Genomic DNA, 17675 nt, shown 5'->3' with positions numbered 1-17675 from the left:
ACGTCATTCATCAGCCAATTAATGAAGTGTATCGTAGTTAGGTGTAAAGCAGTAACGGACCGTACAGTTATGGTGAACTACACAGATTACATCGCCCGTCATAAAGCTCCCGTTGACTATGTTTTGGCCACTAAAAACGTGGCGATCTACTTTTTTGAAGTGAAACTTCTTTAGGTGCGTTGAGAGTGAAATTTAACACGCGACATATTCGTTACGACTAGAGATGGAAAATATACAATTTAGGAAGAATGAGAGTGAGAAAATAGACAGAGCGTCTCGCGAACTACTCGATCGCGAAGAGAGGGAAAGGACAAAGCGAGCTTGGTCGTTTCAATTAAACACAGCATAAGAGAAATTTTATTTAAGGATGAAAAATGAAGAAAACCACAATACTACGCACTGCAAAAGAAGTTTGACTTCTTTTACGTGCACCAATTTGGACGTGCACCATTTTTGTTTTTTGTATATTATTATGAAGATGGATGAAGATGCTTCGTGGAAGAAATAAACAGAGCGGGGGTAATAACCCTTGCGGGATGACAAGTCACCTTGCCATTGGTGTAATTGCTATCCATATGACGGTTATCTGGGAGAGAGGTTTTCACAAAGTGAGTAAATAAATAATTAAAAACGTTGGTTTCATAGCCCTAGACATCATAAGGAAGACATTTGCTCAAATAACGGACGACCGGCCAGGTACAAAGAGGCAATGATCTTTATAGATGCGCCCAACGAAAGGGATTTAACGAACCAACTCCCCGTTACGATTGAATTACAAGTTTGTTTTCCTTGTTGCGTGGTTGATGGAAAGGATTATAGGGTAATTCGGGAAACTTATTTCGGCATTCCTATGTACTAAATGTTTTCAATGACATTGTCATCATCCAATCAAAACAGCTTTAAGTGAATAGTTTGTGATCAGATTATTTCGTCTATTAAAATGTAAAACCTTACTGTAATATCAGTATTAGAAAGCTTCAACCACATGGTTCTATTTCCTTATTTTACAAAAGACACTAATGCACGAAGGTCTATACAGTCGATTCGGTAGTAGATTCATTCGCGAAGCAGCTGCCTTTATATTGCTAGATCTGCTCTGGAGGCGCTCGGGCAGCTGTTAGCAAATCCCTTCCATAATGGCCGAGCCTTTACTCGCTACCAGTAAGTAAACCTTCATTCCAAAAAAAGACCTATATTTTTTTTTATGAATTAGTAATTACGGGTGGCCCGGAGGCCTTTCCGGTTTCACCAGGACAGGTGGGCGAGCAAAGGCTCAGCCAGGAGGGGTGGGATTTGCTAACAGCTGCCGGAGCGCCTACAAAGGAGACCTAACAGCTCAAGGGCAGTTGCTTCGCTAGCGAATCTACTAACGGATCGGAATCGCGACAGGTTGAGAAAATCCAGCGAGAAACTCAGCGGGAAAGGCCTATATAGCGTCGCAGACACTAACACTTTAATTGACGGGACCCTGTTTGTTTCGTCATCCGATATCCCATTTGGAACGGCTTCGGTAAAAGTGTTCGAACCAATAACAAAGCCAACGATTTCTTTATTATGGGCTATTCGCGGTAGGACATAATTTAATATTGGTTGGTTATCGTTAAGATTTTCGTGTCGTGCGCGTGATTAGTTGGCTTACAGCTGAGAAGTTTAGAATGTTCGTCGCTTAATGCATGAGACGTTCAAAGTGCTCGAGCGAAGAGCCTGTCGGAGAGCACGCCGATAAAAACGTACGTAGCACGTGTTCACGAACTATTTCCACTATGTAGGAATAGCGTCGCGTAATAAACATTTGTAATAGCTATAAGCTATTAGAGTTATAAAGTTTGATATTTCGTTTTTAAGCTATTGCGTAGCTTTTATTGCGATCTTTGAACGCGGCGACCGATTCAAGAATTTCCGTAACGAATATAAAACCTAACACCCCCCACACTCCGCCTACTACGTAACTCGCGTTCAACACATTCACACGTTGCGCTCGTGTAGTTGTTGTGAATAACCGCGCAGCGTGACGTCACACTGCATGCGTCGCACTGCATGCATGTTACTTTTGTATGGTGGTAAGTCGTATTATAAACCTGCAAGGGTAGGTACCACCTTATCGTCCACTTCTGCAGTCCAGCTATTGAGCTAGAGGAATAAAAAAAGAATCCTATCAATCCATTTTATTTCTGTGCTTTAATTATTAGTGTGAGATTACTGGTGGTAGGACCTCTTGTGAGTCCGCATGGGTAGCTACCACCACCCTGTTTATTTTTGCCGTGAAGCAGTAATACTTTTCGGTTTGAAGGGTGGGGCAGCCGTTGTAACTATACTGAGACCTTAGAACTTATATCTCAAGGTGGGTGGTGGCATTTAGGTTGTAGATGTCTATGGGCTTCGGTAACCACTTAACACCAGGTGGGCTGTAAGCTCGTCCACCCATTCATGCAATAAAACATATAAAAAAAAAATGATAGAAAGGTTATATTTTAAAATACTAAGCTACGTATGGTTGAAATGAAGTTAAATTATAAACGTGGAATAAATGAAAAGTACATTGCCTAAGAGCTCCTGATGATTCCACAAAACCGCGCTCATTATCAAAGTATCTATTATTTATCCACAAAACGGACTAGAGCGTGGCAAGGTGTACCCGGAATAATAATTATCAATGTTCCATTTCGAAGCCCCCGCCTAATTTACATTCAACTCGCTATCAAAATATGCAGTCTCGTTAGAGTGAATTTTGAATCGACTTCTGCCAACGGAATAGCATCATTAATTCTTTATTATTTCTTGTGTCCAACAACCACATATATATTATATTTATTTTTGTACTTTATATACAGACAAGATGTTTTTCTCAAATAAATGTACCTATATATTTGTTTAAGAAAAGAAACAGTCAAAAAATCAATAAAATAAGACCAGGAGGACCAGATCAGACGAGTGCCAGTAATGTATCCACAAACAGAATATACATGACATCATGAGATCAATGAGATAAAACTAAATGCAAACGGAAGCCTAATGTTTGGGAATAATAAAATGAATAGAAAGAAAACAAATACGGATTTATTGTAGATCGTAGTTATCCTTAACTGGTCTCCCTCTCTCGTTCTTCGCCTCCTTCTGTGAGTTCTCCATCTCGGTGATGTGGTAGACCGACGAAGATGGCGGACGATGACGACTACGTATTAATAGTTTTAAAAATTTTGACAGAAAGAAGACAACTTGTGAAAAGATTTCCGAACTAAACTTGTAGGGACCACAAATATCCCATAGCAACTATATGTATGTGTTAGCGATAATTATATTGCAGTGATGCTCGGGATTGTCGGGCTGTCGATAGCACGTTAGGTTGTAATCCCAATTTACTTTACTCACTTAACTGAACAAGTGTCTTATTAATCCTTGCCCGATATAGAGACTCAACAAACTTATACTTGAATAGAATCCCTCTTTATTCATCCGTTTTCCTAAAATTTGTACGAACGATTTAAAAAACACCGAAGTGTAAACTGCCGTACAATAAACTCCAAATAAACATCAGGGCTCGAACCGAAGCGAGATGAAAAATTAATGAGAAAATAAACGCACCGCATCTGTGCCGATACCCTTGGAGCTTCGCCATCTTATCTGACCTCTCGATGGACGTACTATGCCTTAGGTTTTAATACATTTTAGTGGTGTCCAAGGAGGCGAGGAAGGTCAGCGGGATTGGTTATCAGTATGCTCATCATGAAATATTCATCGCGGGGTGTAGCGAGCGGCTCGCGATCTTTTATTAGCATTTAAGACAAGTTCTGCAATGTAAGCCGTGTTCCCTTCGTGTCCGGACCTTTTGGAAGGATATTTTTGAATTACATCAATAATTCGGTTTTCGAATTTCGAAAAAGAATGTTTCGCTTTTGTATGCCTTCTTGATTGAGGACTTCGGATAGATGTTGATTCAGAAGCTTCTCCCCATTACTGAGGGTCGTGACTCCTTCGCTGCATCAATTTCTCTAGTACGGTTGTTCTCCATCTGCCGCAATCCCTGGCCTCGTGGATGGCATCGTGGAGCTTGATGTCCAGACAAGACCGAATTTAGTCCGACCATCTTGTGGGACTGCGTCCTCTGGGACGTTTGCCCTCTGTCTTGCCCGTCACCCTCAGCTGATCAAGATTGTGACCCTCTTTTCAAGCAATGTGTCCGAAGAACTCCAATACTCTACGAGTCTAGTTTTGACATTAAGCTCCTTTAGTATTGACACATTGATGCGAAGGGCAGTCCGGATTCAGAAGCTACGAATTGATTAAAAACTAATATATTAAGGCATTGGTCTTGTTTATTTTAAAATTGTCTACGCTATGAATATTTCAAAGGGTTACAATCTGTACAATCTACTCTTCATAATGAATTATTGTATTGTAGCTCATCAGCTGAAAACTTGTTAATCTTTTGAATACTATAGGTATATAGATTCAATATATAAATGGAAATACATGGTAGATGGTTACGTAATACTTTAATATGTTCATATTGGCTCTAACCGGGCATTAAGCTCGGTAGTGTGTTACTCAGTCACTAATCACTAAGTCTGCGAAGCGAGCGAAATGTTGAAAAAAAACTTGCAATCTTTTTTTAGATCCCTTTGTAACTGAAAAAGCTTGTATGTGTTAATTCAAAAGATACGAGTATTCATGTTAATTAAAATGTCATATTTATTAGTATCTTACTCAGAGAGCTACATAAAACAAAACTTATTGATAATAATATTATATTAATATTTACTTAACCAAAATACTTTTCTAAACAATTTTCAATAACAAAACGTAAATTCAACAGATATATTCTTAATTACATATATCCAAAAAGGTGTTAATGTTTTTGATAATAAATTATACATTTAAAACAACTCGATACTAAGAAAAAATAAAGTAAAAAATACAATAGAATTAAAAAAAAAGAAAATTCAGCTTTGCGGAGTTTGGTCCCTTTAAAGCAATTATGTATTTGCTGATAACCTCAGCATTAAATATTTAGCTGTTATACTCAGAATCAATGATAAGGATACAAAATCATTTAACTACCCAAGGCTTGTTCCTATAGGCTTTGGAACCACGGTCTTATTTCTGTCGAGACCCAATGATGCGTATCTCACTGATGATTTTTTTTATTCATTTTTATTGCGTCGTTCTGATGGACGAGCTCACAGCCCACCTGGTGTTAAGTGGTTACTAGAGCCCATAGACATCCACAACGTAAATGCCGCCACCCGCCTTGCGATATGAGTTCTAAAGTCTCATTATAGTTACAACGGCTGCCCCGCCCTTCAAACCGAAACCCATTACTGCTTCACGGCAGAAATAGGCAGGATGGTGGTACCTCGTGTGGACTCACAAGAGGTCCTACCGCCAGTAATTTCAAAAGAGGTTTTATTATGATAACGTAAATTGGGAGGCTACATTCACGTTTTCAATAGGCCGTAATTCGTTAAAAGCGTGAGGTCAGTACGCTCATCTATCCACCGATGTCAGATTCACTTAGCTCATTAATAAGTCAATACTTTTTATCCGAATAAAATAATACAACCCGTGTCGATCTACAAGCTTTTGGGAATTATTGTTTTCCTTGTAAAACCTACATTTTCGTTGTGAATCCACGGAGAGGATAAAAATCTTTTGTAAGCACAACGGGGTCGCTAAACAAAGGGTCGATTAAGGTAATTCCCAGTTGATTTCGTCGTTGTACCATTCTTTCTGCTTCATGGGCTCCAGTGCTGGAATCTTTGAGAGGAGACCTGGAAACAGTTGAATTGAAATTTAAAAAAAATTAACTCGATTGTATCAGAAATGATACGATGTATTTGATGTTAGCATGAAATACTACAGCTGTTGAGGAAGAATTTAATTCTTGAAGAGCCTAGCTTAGGTACCAATTTGAAGTCATTTGAGGAACAATCATTTGAAGTCGTCGTGGCCTAACGGATAAGACGTCCGGTGCATTCGTGTTGAGTGATGCACCGGTGTTCGAATCTCAGGCGGGTAACAATTTTTCTAATGAAATACGTACTCAACAAATGTTTACGATTGATTTCCACGGTGAAGGAATAACATCGTGTAATAAAAATGAAACCCGCAAAATTATAATTTGCGTAATTACTGGTGGTAGGACCTCGTGAGACCGCGCGGGTGGGTACCACCACCCTGCCTATTTCTGCCGTGAAGCAGTAATGCGTTTCGGTTTGAAGGGCGGGGCAGCCGTTGTAACTATACTTGAGACCTTAGAACTTAAATCTCAAGGTGGGTGGCGCATTTACGTTGTGGATGTCTATGAGCTCCAGTAACCACTTAACACCAGGTGGGTTGTGAGCTGTCCACCCATCTAAGCAATAATACGTATATATATATTTATACGGCACTAAATAAAAGATGTTTTTTTCATCTACGCTAATCAAAATTACTTTGATTGGTTAACGAGACTATAGTAATTTATCGATGCGACTATCTATTGATTTATATATCTTTATGTGTATGGTGAATCAATATTTAAAAAAAAAACAAATGTATGACTTAATTAGAAAAATAAAAGTGAATGAGATCAAAAATATCCTTCAATAAATAAACGTTTCCCTGGTGTTCTATTTCATTAACGGACCGTCTGTTAAGTACATCCACTCTGTAATGTATTGATAATTTACATGAGAATGTTACGTTTTCCCGCTTTATGTTGCCTTTTTGAATTATCTCCAGTCGCCTGGTTACCTTTTATTGAGGATTTCATAATAACGAGATTTATTCATTCAATGGAATTTCCCCGTTTTTGTTATTCGACCATTATCACTGGAACTATACTGTTACGCGCTGGGGTTCGGGATAAATAAAAATTCTACCGAATTACAAGTTAACACTGTATTAACACTTAGAAAACTTAAACACTTTAAATTCTCAATTCGCTTCTTCCGCTTCGCTTCAGGTGATCCGTTCGCTGTTTCGCTTCGAGTAGTTCCGATTACTAATTGATTGCGTGCCATCTCAGCAACGCATTTATAGCCGATACCACATCCCTAGAATATCCCTAGAATTCGAGAATATTCCATACATCTCTAGTATTGTTTTCCGCTATCTGATAATAGATGGCGTTGTACTTCTCGAGCGTTCTAGGTGCTACTAGATCCTTCGATATTTGTTCGATTGTTCGGCGATAGATGGCGTTACTCTTACCGGCGTAAAAATACATTACATAATGTATTTCTATATCATGCGATATGTTTACTGTTAGCCCTAAAGTTTAACTATGTTGTTCCAGCACATTGCTTAGGTATCGTAACGACCGCCCCAACTTTGAAATGGGAACAGACTGCTGTTTGCGATAGTAACAAGCAGGAAGTTGTTATCTAACGATGACAATATAATACAAAAGCGCCCCACAACCTGGAAATAGTGGTAGAAGTATAATTCACATATAGGCAGTGACTTTGCCCTTAGCATTTTCGATGCTCATTAGGCGGCTCTAAATTCAAACGTCTTTAACGACAGCAAAATAATCGCGAACCCGCTGTAGGCCACTAAACTAGACCAATCTTTTAAAACAACCGAATTTCCACATTTTATAAAGGAAATTTCCAACAGACGCAACAGTACGGCTTTTTAATAATTAAATGCCACTTCGTAGGCTGCGAAGTTATATTTAATTCAAGTGTTTTATGCAAAAAAGACCCAAGATCTATAAAAATATAAAAGCACACCTTGATGAAACTAGATGTATTGTACATAAGTACTTTTTGATTGGACAATCAACATTTTTTATCTAGTAAATATACTAGAAATATGCAACCAAATTCTTTTTTGCATTGAGTTGCATTCGAATGACATAGACATTGCATATACGACGTTGCATATTCATTAAACCACAGAACCATATTCGACAAGGTCATATTTGTCAACATTTACGGTAATGACCGACGTAGAATTATTTTCGCCGACGACTCCATTAGTCAGGCGTCTTTAGGTTCTAATCTCGGCGGTCCGTGCAGGAGGCGTGGTCTCGGCGTCTGACGAATCCGTCGGCTGGTCTTCGGACCGTTGCCGCGTCGAGGCGGTGCGTTCTATTCTCGCAGACTGGGTCAGCCGCGACCGTGTTACCTCACGGTTGACCCACGTGCTCACCGGCCATGAGCGTTCGGCGGGTACCTGCTATGCGACGCTATCATCGCTCGAAGGGAATCAACGATGGAGTTCCACCACTGTGGCTGCGACGAGGACATGGCCAAGCACACGCTCGCGAACTGCCCCATGTAGCTCGGGCAGCGCCCTGTCTTCGCCTCGCAAATAGAATCGGACATATCGCTTCCGATCGTTGTGGCTACGGTGGAAATAGAAGACTTTCGCGAGATGATGCACTCGCAGAAGTCGAGCATCCCACTCTAGGTCGGCCTTCAAGGGTCTCCTTGACGGAACGAGAGAGGGAGAGCTCGTGTGTTGTTGCTGGTTACTTTTTACCGGAACCATAGAATATCCGTGAATATAAGAAATGTCCAGATATGTAGATGCCGGGAAACCACCCTTGATAAATGAATTATATATATCGGATGTCCCAATCTTTCAAATCCAAAAAGCAAGACCACATCGCGGTAGAATAAGTAGGGCAGTGCCTACCTGTGCGGGCTTACAATACGCGCTACCACCACATACTAAAACTATGTAGTACTGGCCTATAGATTTCATTTGGTATTGTTATTCCGTCATAAGTTTCAATTTCTAATCACTACCAAACCAACAGTAATGAAAAATTGTTCACTGGATCTTTACTGCATAACATACTCAATTTGCGAGTTAGTAGAAGAGATTTTTTTTTCGTTAAATGCTCCTCTCATTTTATTATTTTAATTTTCATATTGTTGGTTTGTTCTGCGTCTGTTTGTTCTCTGCTTTTGGTTGGATATGTTTTTGATAATTGCGTTTAGGTTATATCGAATTCAGCTTTTTTGGAATATATTTAACATTTACAATAAAATTTTCGATGAAAACAATGAATGTGTTAGACTGATGAGCTATTTAGCCAGAAGATTAGAACTGAGGTCGCTGTTTTAAAAAGAGCTTTAGATTTTTAGGTAGATGGAATTAGCTTTTTTTTTTATTTATTGAAGTGAAACTTCTTTATCGGCGTTGGAAAAAAATTTACCGTCACATTTTTCGGTTACGCGTCACATTTTTCCGTTACGCGCCATCTTTTTTGTATTCATGTCTATGATAATAAAATCCTTTTGTTTAAACTTTATCTAATTTAACTTTTTTGTATTCATGTCTATGATAATAAAATCCTTTTGTTTAAACTTTATCTAATTTAACTTTATTTAACCAATTTCTAGAAAGTTGCATGTAGATCATTTTTCGAAAAATAAGGCCATAAAGAAGTTTCACTTCTTACGTGTGTACACTAGTACACGCACACATTTTTTGCTAAGATGGATGGACGAGCTCACGGTCCACCTGGTGTTAAGGAGCCCATAGACATTTACAACGTAAGTCCCGCCACCTAGCTTGAGACATGAGTTGTAAGGTCTCACTTTTCTTTCACTTAAGCTCATCTGGCGTTAACTCAAAATAGGAAGCAATTTACCTCACAACCTCTTTGGCACCTCGCTCGTTGATACGAATTGTTTCTTACCTGTTAGAAATCCAGATACCAGTGATAATACCAGAGTCACCACAAGAGCTAGGAACTGGTTCAAAGCTTGTTGTCCAATAGTTCTGCCATTCTATAATACAAGAATAGTGTAACGTGTTTTTAATCTAATACACCTATGTTTTTTATTATTTAAAATAAATTATGGATTTGGAATAGAAGGTAGTTAATTCAATGAAAGAATAATTTCGACTTAAAAACGTTACTGGTCTGAACCGAATCTGATATGAGCGTATCTATCAATAATTAAGCAGCAACTGGTCATAATCTTTAATAAAATACGGTATTTCAATTGTAGCAGATATGGTACATACAACTTACAAGCTTAAAAGTTGAGGAGACGAAAGTTAACTGAATGCTGAGTAAGTAATAATAGCTTATAAAATCATTATCTTACAGAGACAAATGGCTAGGTTATACCTCAATAGAAGGTACTAGTATATTACCAATTCCGTATTCATCCGTAGTAATAGCATATACTTTAGTTTAATATATAATAAAGCAATATTTCCTCAAATTCCTATCCTAATGCGACAATGCCAAGTCAGTTATTCCTTATGAAAGGAGGAAATCACACACGCGGGCTGGTATGATACCGTAAGCTAACGAATAATAAAACACACATACTGACGCCACCTAGTTAGATAATGAATAGAGTTAAAATATCACAATTAATATACCTGGCCAATGCCACTAAAAACAGTGCCAAGTTCAGCGCCATAAGCGTCGCTGGTGGCTAGACCGGCGAACAGGACGGAGAGAACACCGGAGTAGATTCCAGGCATACCGTGAAGGTTGTTCACACCGCAAGTGTCCAGGATGCCAATTTTTGTGAGTTTAGGCTGTTGGTTACACATATATTGAGAAGTTAAAACTAATCATTTTCACATAAAATCGGTCAAAAACGTTCACTTTTTAATGGATTATAATATAATAAGTACCTATATATCTCTTAGGTAAGTCTTTGTTCGATGTTAATAAGCTCTCGTGTTAATTTCATTATAAATACATATCTTTACGTTGGCACTTTTTATTAATCCATTATACTCGTAATACTATGACTTTGAAAGCTACTCCACTTCAGTCACACACTAAAAACTATGCTAAAAACAGTACAATTTGACAAATCTTTTGTGTCATTGTAGGATAAGACGCTGAAGTACTTATACTTAACGATACGACTAAGGCTGCGCTTAGGGAGGGAAAATACTGCAGGGAGATACTTTTATTGCTTAGATGGTTGAACAAGCTCACAGCCCACCTGATGTTAAGTGGTTACTGGAGCACATAGACAACGTAAATGCGCCACCCACCTTGAGATATAAGTTCTAAGGTCTCAGTATAGTTACAACGGCTGCCCCACCCTTCAAGCCGAAACGCATTACTGCTTCACGGCAGAAATAGACGCTGTGGTGGTACCTACCCGTGCGGACTCACAAGAGGTCCTACCACCAGTAAACTACTGTTACTATTGTACTGTAACTATTGTTAAGGAAATAAAATTCGACCTTATGAATAAGGTTGGATTATGGTGGTTGATATGGTGATGTTTATGAGTTTCGTCAACTAATTAACGCCTCGTGTGCCATAGCCCCGTTCACATATCTATGCAATAAAAAATCCTTAACATATCAAAAGGACGCTTAACGTACTGTCAGGTAACGATATCCTAGAACGCTCAAGATCCCCGCGCCGATTCCAATAGCCACTGCTCCACCAGCTCCGATCTGCATGTTACACACGGAGCCCACAGCCACTCCACCAGCCAGGGTCGAGTTCTGGATGTGGACCATGTCAAATTTACCTTTGTGCTCATTCAGTGCTGATGATAAAACAAATGTAGTTACCTGTTGGAAAAGTTGAGGTACATTAAAGTAATTGTCGAAATGGGTAGAGTGGCCAATTTAAAGTCATAAACTCAAATTATTCTTCTTAATTCCTGGATTCTTTTTGTACTGCGACCACAAAGAAAATATTTTTAAATACTTGTAGATATAAATAATGACTTTGGCGATGGTACTAAATCGTTTGGGGCCACAACACGGTGTATTATTTAAGGTGTCAAGGTATCAATCGTATCAATGGTACCAAGGCAAGGGTAGGTATTAAAAGTGATACTAGATTAATTTTGATGTCAACACTTCATCTACTAGATAAGGCGCATTTAAATGCATGCACTCAAATTAAGACTACTTAACACTATAATAGTGCGTTTATAATTTCTGACCTTTTCATTCCTTTACAGTATACATGGCCAAGTACAACTGAGATGTTATTCATCGGTATTTATGCTAACTACAATCATTTACGACTTGGAAATACAAGGAAAAATATTGTATGAACTATTCAAAATAAAGACTAACTCACAGAAATTAATGGGCTATGAAATAAGTGAGTAACATATAATATTATACACAACATGTGCCTACGTGATCAAAACATGTTACGAATATAATATTTTTCTATTTGGATCTTCAGAAAAATTAGCGAGGGTTTGGGTATTAAAGAGGATTTTTATTAGGAAGGAAGTTGTCAACGCCCTCACCGTAGCAGCAGCCAGAGATAAATACGTATTGACAACAGCTCTTTGATATTCGGCGTCTGTGTTCGTTAGTCCAGAATTAAATGATGGCCAATATATCCACAAAAATATTGATCCTGGAACAAAAGATTTGTTCAACTTCGATACCCAAAAATGAATATCCATCATTGTTTTCACCTTAAATGATCAAAAGCCTTCTTGATGTATAGTGGCAGCGGGATTAATAGAAAGTAATCGTAATAGAACATAAATGAAATAGAAAGTAAGCGTTGCAGTTCCGAGCCAGGGTTTCTTTTAGATATAGTATACGAGGTAGAATCAAACACACCCAGCAAGTTATTTTATTTAATGAAAATACATACTAACGCCGATATTTTTTTCTGGTAATGTTTCCAAAGAATTCGAGAATTCTACAGAAGCATAATGGGGCATATTACAATTTTATATGTTACCTATCATAGCAGTGACATCGGATATGTAGCTAGGGGCATTCAGGTCGACGCTTGGAGTCGTGTTTCCATTTGTAGTAGGAGTTGTGTCCTTATTCTTTGATTTCAGTGCCATGCTGACACCGATCCCAAAATATGCTCCAAAAGTATGAATGGCTATCGAGCCACCAACATCAGATGCCTGTAATAATGGCATTAAGTTAGTCCTAGAAGTTTCGTATGAAGTGAAGTATCATAGTTTCATACCAAGCGATATACTTTGCTGTCAGTCATGTCAATGATAACCATTTTATATAGTTGACTTTTGCGACCGCTCTTCTCTAGCTCGCTAGCGTAATTTATCAAAATAGAAAAAATAATATAGAAAAACAGAAGAAATATATTAAATAAATAAAAGAAAACTAGAAAAGTCTTATATTTCTTGCAAATGACTTATAAAAACAAAATTAAATCTATGTGATTAGTTAACTAAGAAATAATGTTATTATATTTGTTGAATAATATTAGGTACTATTTCCACTTGCAAGAACCCCTCCTCGGGTATAGGCCTCCTCCAAGGATATGAGAAGAAATATATCATAATTTTAATAATAATAAAAAATACGACACCACTTCACCAAGTGGTTTTATTACTTAAAAACTTACATTGGAAAACCAACCTTAAATACATCCGCCACAAGCCACATATTGAGGCAAGCAACGGCCGTTTCAACAATAGCTATGAACAACAACTGCAGTCCACTAGCTACTCCTAATAGTGCACCAAAAGTTATGAGAACTGTCGCAGACATAATATCCGCTTCTGAAATGCAAAAGTATATTTTACATTTATAACCCATAGTTCCCGAAATATTTTTCACTACCTTGTACTAGATCTCTGGAGCTCATAGTATAATGCGTTGTTAGGCTTAAAGTATAAGGGAGGGAAAAAATGAATGTTCATATAATGTAGTTGGGATCACATACACGTGATTTGATTGGTGCTTATTTTCTACCTGGTTTTAAATTGTCACTGTCGATCAAACACATTGAGAAAGAGAGGAGTCTGCTTTTGAAGGTTCTATTCAAGCCTCGTTTGGAGAACGGCATACCAGAATGTTTGAATAATGGGGGGAGGGGTTTACGCATAGTGCATAGAAAACGAAATGCGTTTGAAAGAATCATCGGTAAGCAGTAAGCTTCTTGAATCTCTGTAGAATATACACATAGCAAATCAAACTTCCTCCAAATATTCAGAAGCTCCAAACGATCCGTAGCCGGAAGAACAATCCGAACAGCTATCTTCTAAATGGAGTCGAACAGGAGTAGCTGGTTCTTAGAAGTGCACACGTTGGAGAAAGCTCCTACACAAGAACGAAACTGTGCTTTGGTTTAACACTTAAGCCGCCACGATGAAGAAATCATAAGGCGTAAGAGTCCAGCATCCTTAACTTACATAGCATAAGTACCTCGATGGATGGTGGTGGATACGACTGAAGTGTTAGGATCCTGACCACGTTTACTTAACTTACATCTAGCAAAAAATTATATGTCTGTCTTATCCAAGGAGATTTACTATATTATAGGTATTTGATTTTTAGCTGTAGGCCAAATTAAATGTTAAGATAATAAAAATATAAAAATGTAAATTTCTTCATCCATTTCATTATACGAACCGAACATCAGGTCACAACAATAAAAAAATTTCTTAAGCTGTTTGTTAATGATAATGTTTTCAGAAAAATTAGCATTTCCAACAGCGAAGGCGTACTAAAACATTAAGTAGGTACAAACTCTCTTTCTTGTTTCTTGTCAATTTTTGTAAGTACTTACCTTTAACAAGTATTTATTGTTCTCGTTTATTTTAAGTTATTGGAGAATTGGAATTTCTTGGTAATTTTGACTCACGATTTTCTAGGTCAATTTGTTGTAAATTGATTTCGTGAAATCTCAGAACTTAATTGTTTAAGTCAATCAACTGAACTAACAATTCTAACTTAAAAGAACGAACGGAAATTACTTTATTTTATTTTATCGTAGTCCACAGAAAATTTGAATTTTGCTTCTAACTTGAGACGTGAATTCGAAATTTTTATTACTGGAATCCTATCCTACCCTTGAAAGTGGAAAGTTTGACTGATTTATATCCGAGAAGATTTGAAAGGCGTCAGTACTCCATCCATCCGTTAGCACCACTACTATTGCTCAGCGAGGCAATCGGGGTTCCGTGCTCAAACAGATCCTGTATGAATGAAGTTCAGACTTCGATTCTGTCAATTTTCACAGGGGCACTCATGTTGCAGTGTTGTCACTATAAGGCACAGTAGCCACAGACGTCAGGGGAACTGTAACCCCGTCGAACGGTCTTAATAATAAAAAATAAGAAGTCTTCTTATGCAGGCTTAGATTCAAACGGCAGATAAATACATTTCATAAATCAATAGTTCAACAACCGGATGAATTTTAGCAGCTTTTTAGTTCTTTCCATTCACAATTGAGAAATAACTGTTTTTGGATAACAAAGCATGAAACTGAAACCTTGATTAGGTTTATTTTAAGCTATTTGTAATTAAATAAAAGTACTGTTTTATGTTATCAATGATCTGAACGTACAAGGCTACAAAGTAACAATTACATTTTAAAAAATAACAGTTTTTTATTGTCTGCTAATAAGCGTAGATCGCAAATGGGACGGTGAAACTTTGGAATAATTATATTAAAACAACATCAGAAACAGGTCCGCAATAAATTCTTTTGTCAAATTGAAAGGAAATTGGCCTTTTAAATTACAGCTTTTTCTTATTAGAACTAAGAGGAAAGTCAAGTTTCGTAATAATTGAGAACAGTTGGTTTCTTCTTCAAATAATCGGAAATTTTGGAGATGAATTTATTTAATTTCGTTAAAACAAAGATACAAAGCTTTGAAGATGTTGGTTAAGTATTTGAATATATCATTGAAAATTTCTCGGGAATTAAGATAAGTTTCAAATAAATTACTGGTGGTATTACTGATATTACTGGTGGTAGGACCTCTTGTGAGGGTAGGTACCACCACCCTACCTATTTCTGTCGTGGAGCAGTAATGCGTTTCGGTTTTAAGGGTGCGGCAGCCGTTGTAACTATACTTGAGACCTTAGAACTTATATCTCATGGTGGGTGGCGCATTTACGTTGTAGATGTCTATGGGCTCCAGTAAACTCTTAACACCAAGCGGGCTGTGCGCTTGTCCACCCATATAAGCAATAAAAAAAAAGTAAGTGAGAAACAGTGTATGTTGGTTGGTTCTTTTCTCGAGCAGCACGGCAATGATGAATCGAACTTAGCTTTTTTCGAGATGATATTTATTTATACACAAAGCCATTAATTACTAAAAATACTTGTTAAACACTTAAATTCAATAATGACAATTTTAACGGCAACCGGGAATTTTATAACAAAAGGTAATTTTGAAAAATTCTAAATGGCACAGATCGGGTGTGATGGTAGTGGCCTAGTAAGGGTTGTTAAAGGTTTTACTATCCTTTACTACGTAAATTACTTAATTATCCGAATCTAATTTCTATTACACAATATACTTCTTCTTTGTCTCCACCTTATCCCACTAGGTGGGGTTGGCACTGCGATTTTTTCTATTCCATTCTCCTCTATCAGTAGTCATCTCAACATTCACTCCTCTTTCTCTTATATCGTCATTCACACATTCCATCCTTGTCTTCTTCAGTCGATCTCTTCCCCATTTTACTACACGATGTTATTTCTCATTGTTCACCTATAGTTCACCAGAGAGCTTACGACCTGTCTTAACTTTATCAGCCGCCAAACTTACCAAGCAAAGACTTCTTAGTGACATAAATAGTGTTATTCTTCATGTGGTAGAAGGACTGGCAGAGTAGTGCCCATTGAATGACTAGGGCTGCCAACAGCCAGTTGAACCCAAGTGCGCTGTAGCTGTACTTTTTGAGGAATGTCATTAAAAAGCCGAAACCGATGAAGATCATCACATGAGTATCTTCGAACCCTGCAACGTGAATAAAGAATTAGGATGGCAATTTAATAATTGTGTTTTTTTTTTCGATTTTTGTCTGCCTGTCACTCTATACAAAATAGAGGGCGCGTTAATTTAATTGAAAACCTATTAATGAGCGTTTAAATTAGTAATTAGTAATTTGAATTTTTTATTTAATTGTTGGGTCAACGAATCACGGACAACCTGGACCTATGTGGCTTTTTTTTTTCGGACTGGGTGGCCGAACCTCTTACGAGGTCCCCGTGCCTAGGGGGCGCGCGGGGTGTGTGGGACTTGACGATCTCCAAGGTGTTGGGAGCAGACCGCGGGCTCTTAAGAATTTTAGGGCCCTACAGCACTAAACGACTCTCCTGCACTTTTACACCCGACGTCCGATCTCCGTCCAGGGTTACAACTGGGTCAGAGTAGGGGGGTTCCCGCGGTCAGCACTACAACCAGACACGCGGCGTCACCCCAAGGACGCCCGACTGAAGGGTCGTCGATGCGATAGTCGACGACCAACGACGCCGCTCTCCGCGTTACGACAACCCTACCAGGCCGCCCGTGCGATGCCAGTGGTGTTCCGGGATACTCCGCTAGGCCAGAACCAGCCTGCCGGGTCGGAACGTGATACACCGCCGACCGGTTGCTCTTCCACAGTATGTTCAGCGAGGAGTACAATGCGGACCGCATCGCAGTCCGCAGCCGCCGACGCGTCGTCCCGTCGTTCCGTCCCCCTGGTGCCAGCGCGCTAGTGTGACAGTAGTGTGCGGCGCAGCCTCAACCCCTTAGGTCGTCCCGTGACCATCACCGGGAGGAGACTGCCCCCTCATAGGGGCCGGAGCTGGACAAACGCCCCCCTCCGACCCCCGGCTCGGCGGCGGCGGCGGCACGGCGCCGACATGAAAGAAGAGCTCTTCCTCTCTCGATCCGTTGCCTCCTTCTGCGAGATGGTGGACTCGTAGAAGTCAAACATCGCCTGCCAGGACTCGTCGCTGCCGAGCATCGTAGCCACGACGGTCGGAAGCGACAAGTCCGGTCCTA

General features: G+C 38.9%; 1 protein-coding gene across 1 annotated transcript; it reads right to left on the bottom strand.

Annotated features, from left to right (window-relative positions):
* Nucleotides 1-9537: 9537 nt before the first annotated feature.
* On the bottom strand, nt 9538-17341 carry LOC692769 (Rh-like protein; the record flags this gene model as incomplete). Its single annotated transcript, NM_001043888.1, is given in 8 exon segments — nt 9538-9743; nt 10336-10497; nt 11308-11502; nt 12201-12313; nt 12650-12827; nt 13306-13448; nt 16452-16643; nt 17186-17341. Coding segments are annotated over 8 exon segments (1275 nt in total), but the record flags the coding sequence as incomplete, so codon positions are not given.
* Between the last annotated feature and the right edge of the window lie 334 nt (nt 17342-17675).

Source organism: Bombyx mori, chromosome 18 (assembly GCF_030269925.1).
Source record: "Bombyx mori chromosome 18, ASM3026992v2".
NCBI classification, from domain to species: domain Eukaryota; kingdom Metazoa; phylum Arthropoda; class Insecta; order Lepidoptera; family Bombycidae; genus Bombyx; species Bombyx mori.
This window is presented reverse-complemented; position numbering and strand designations above follow the sequence as displayed.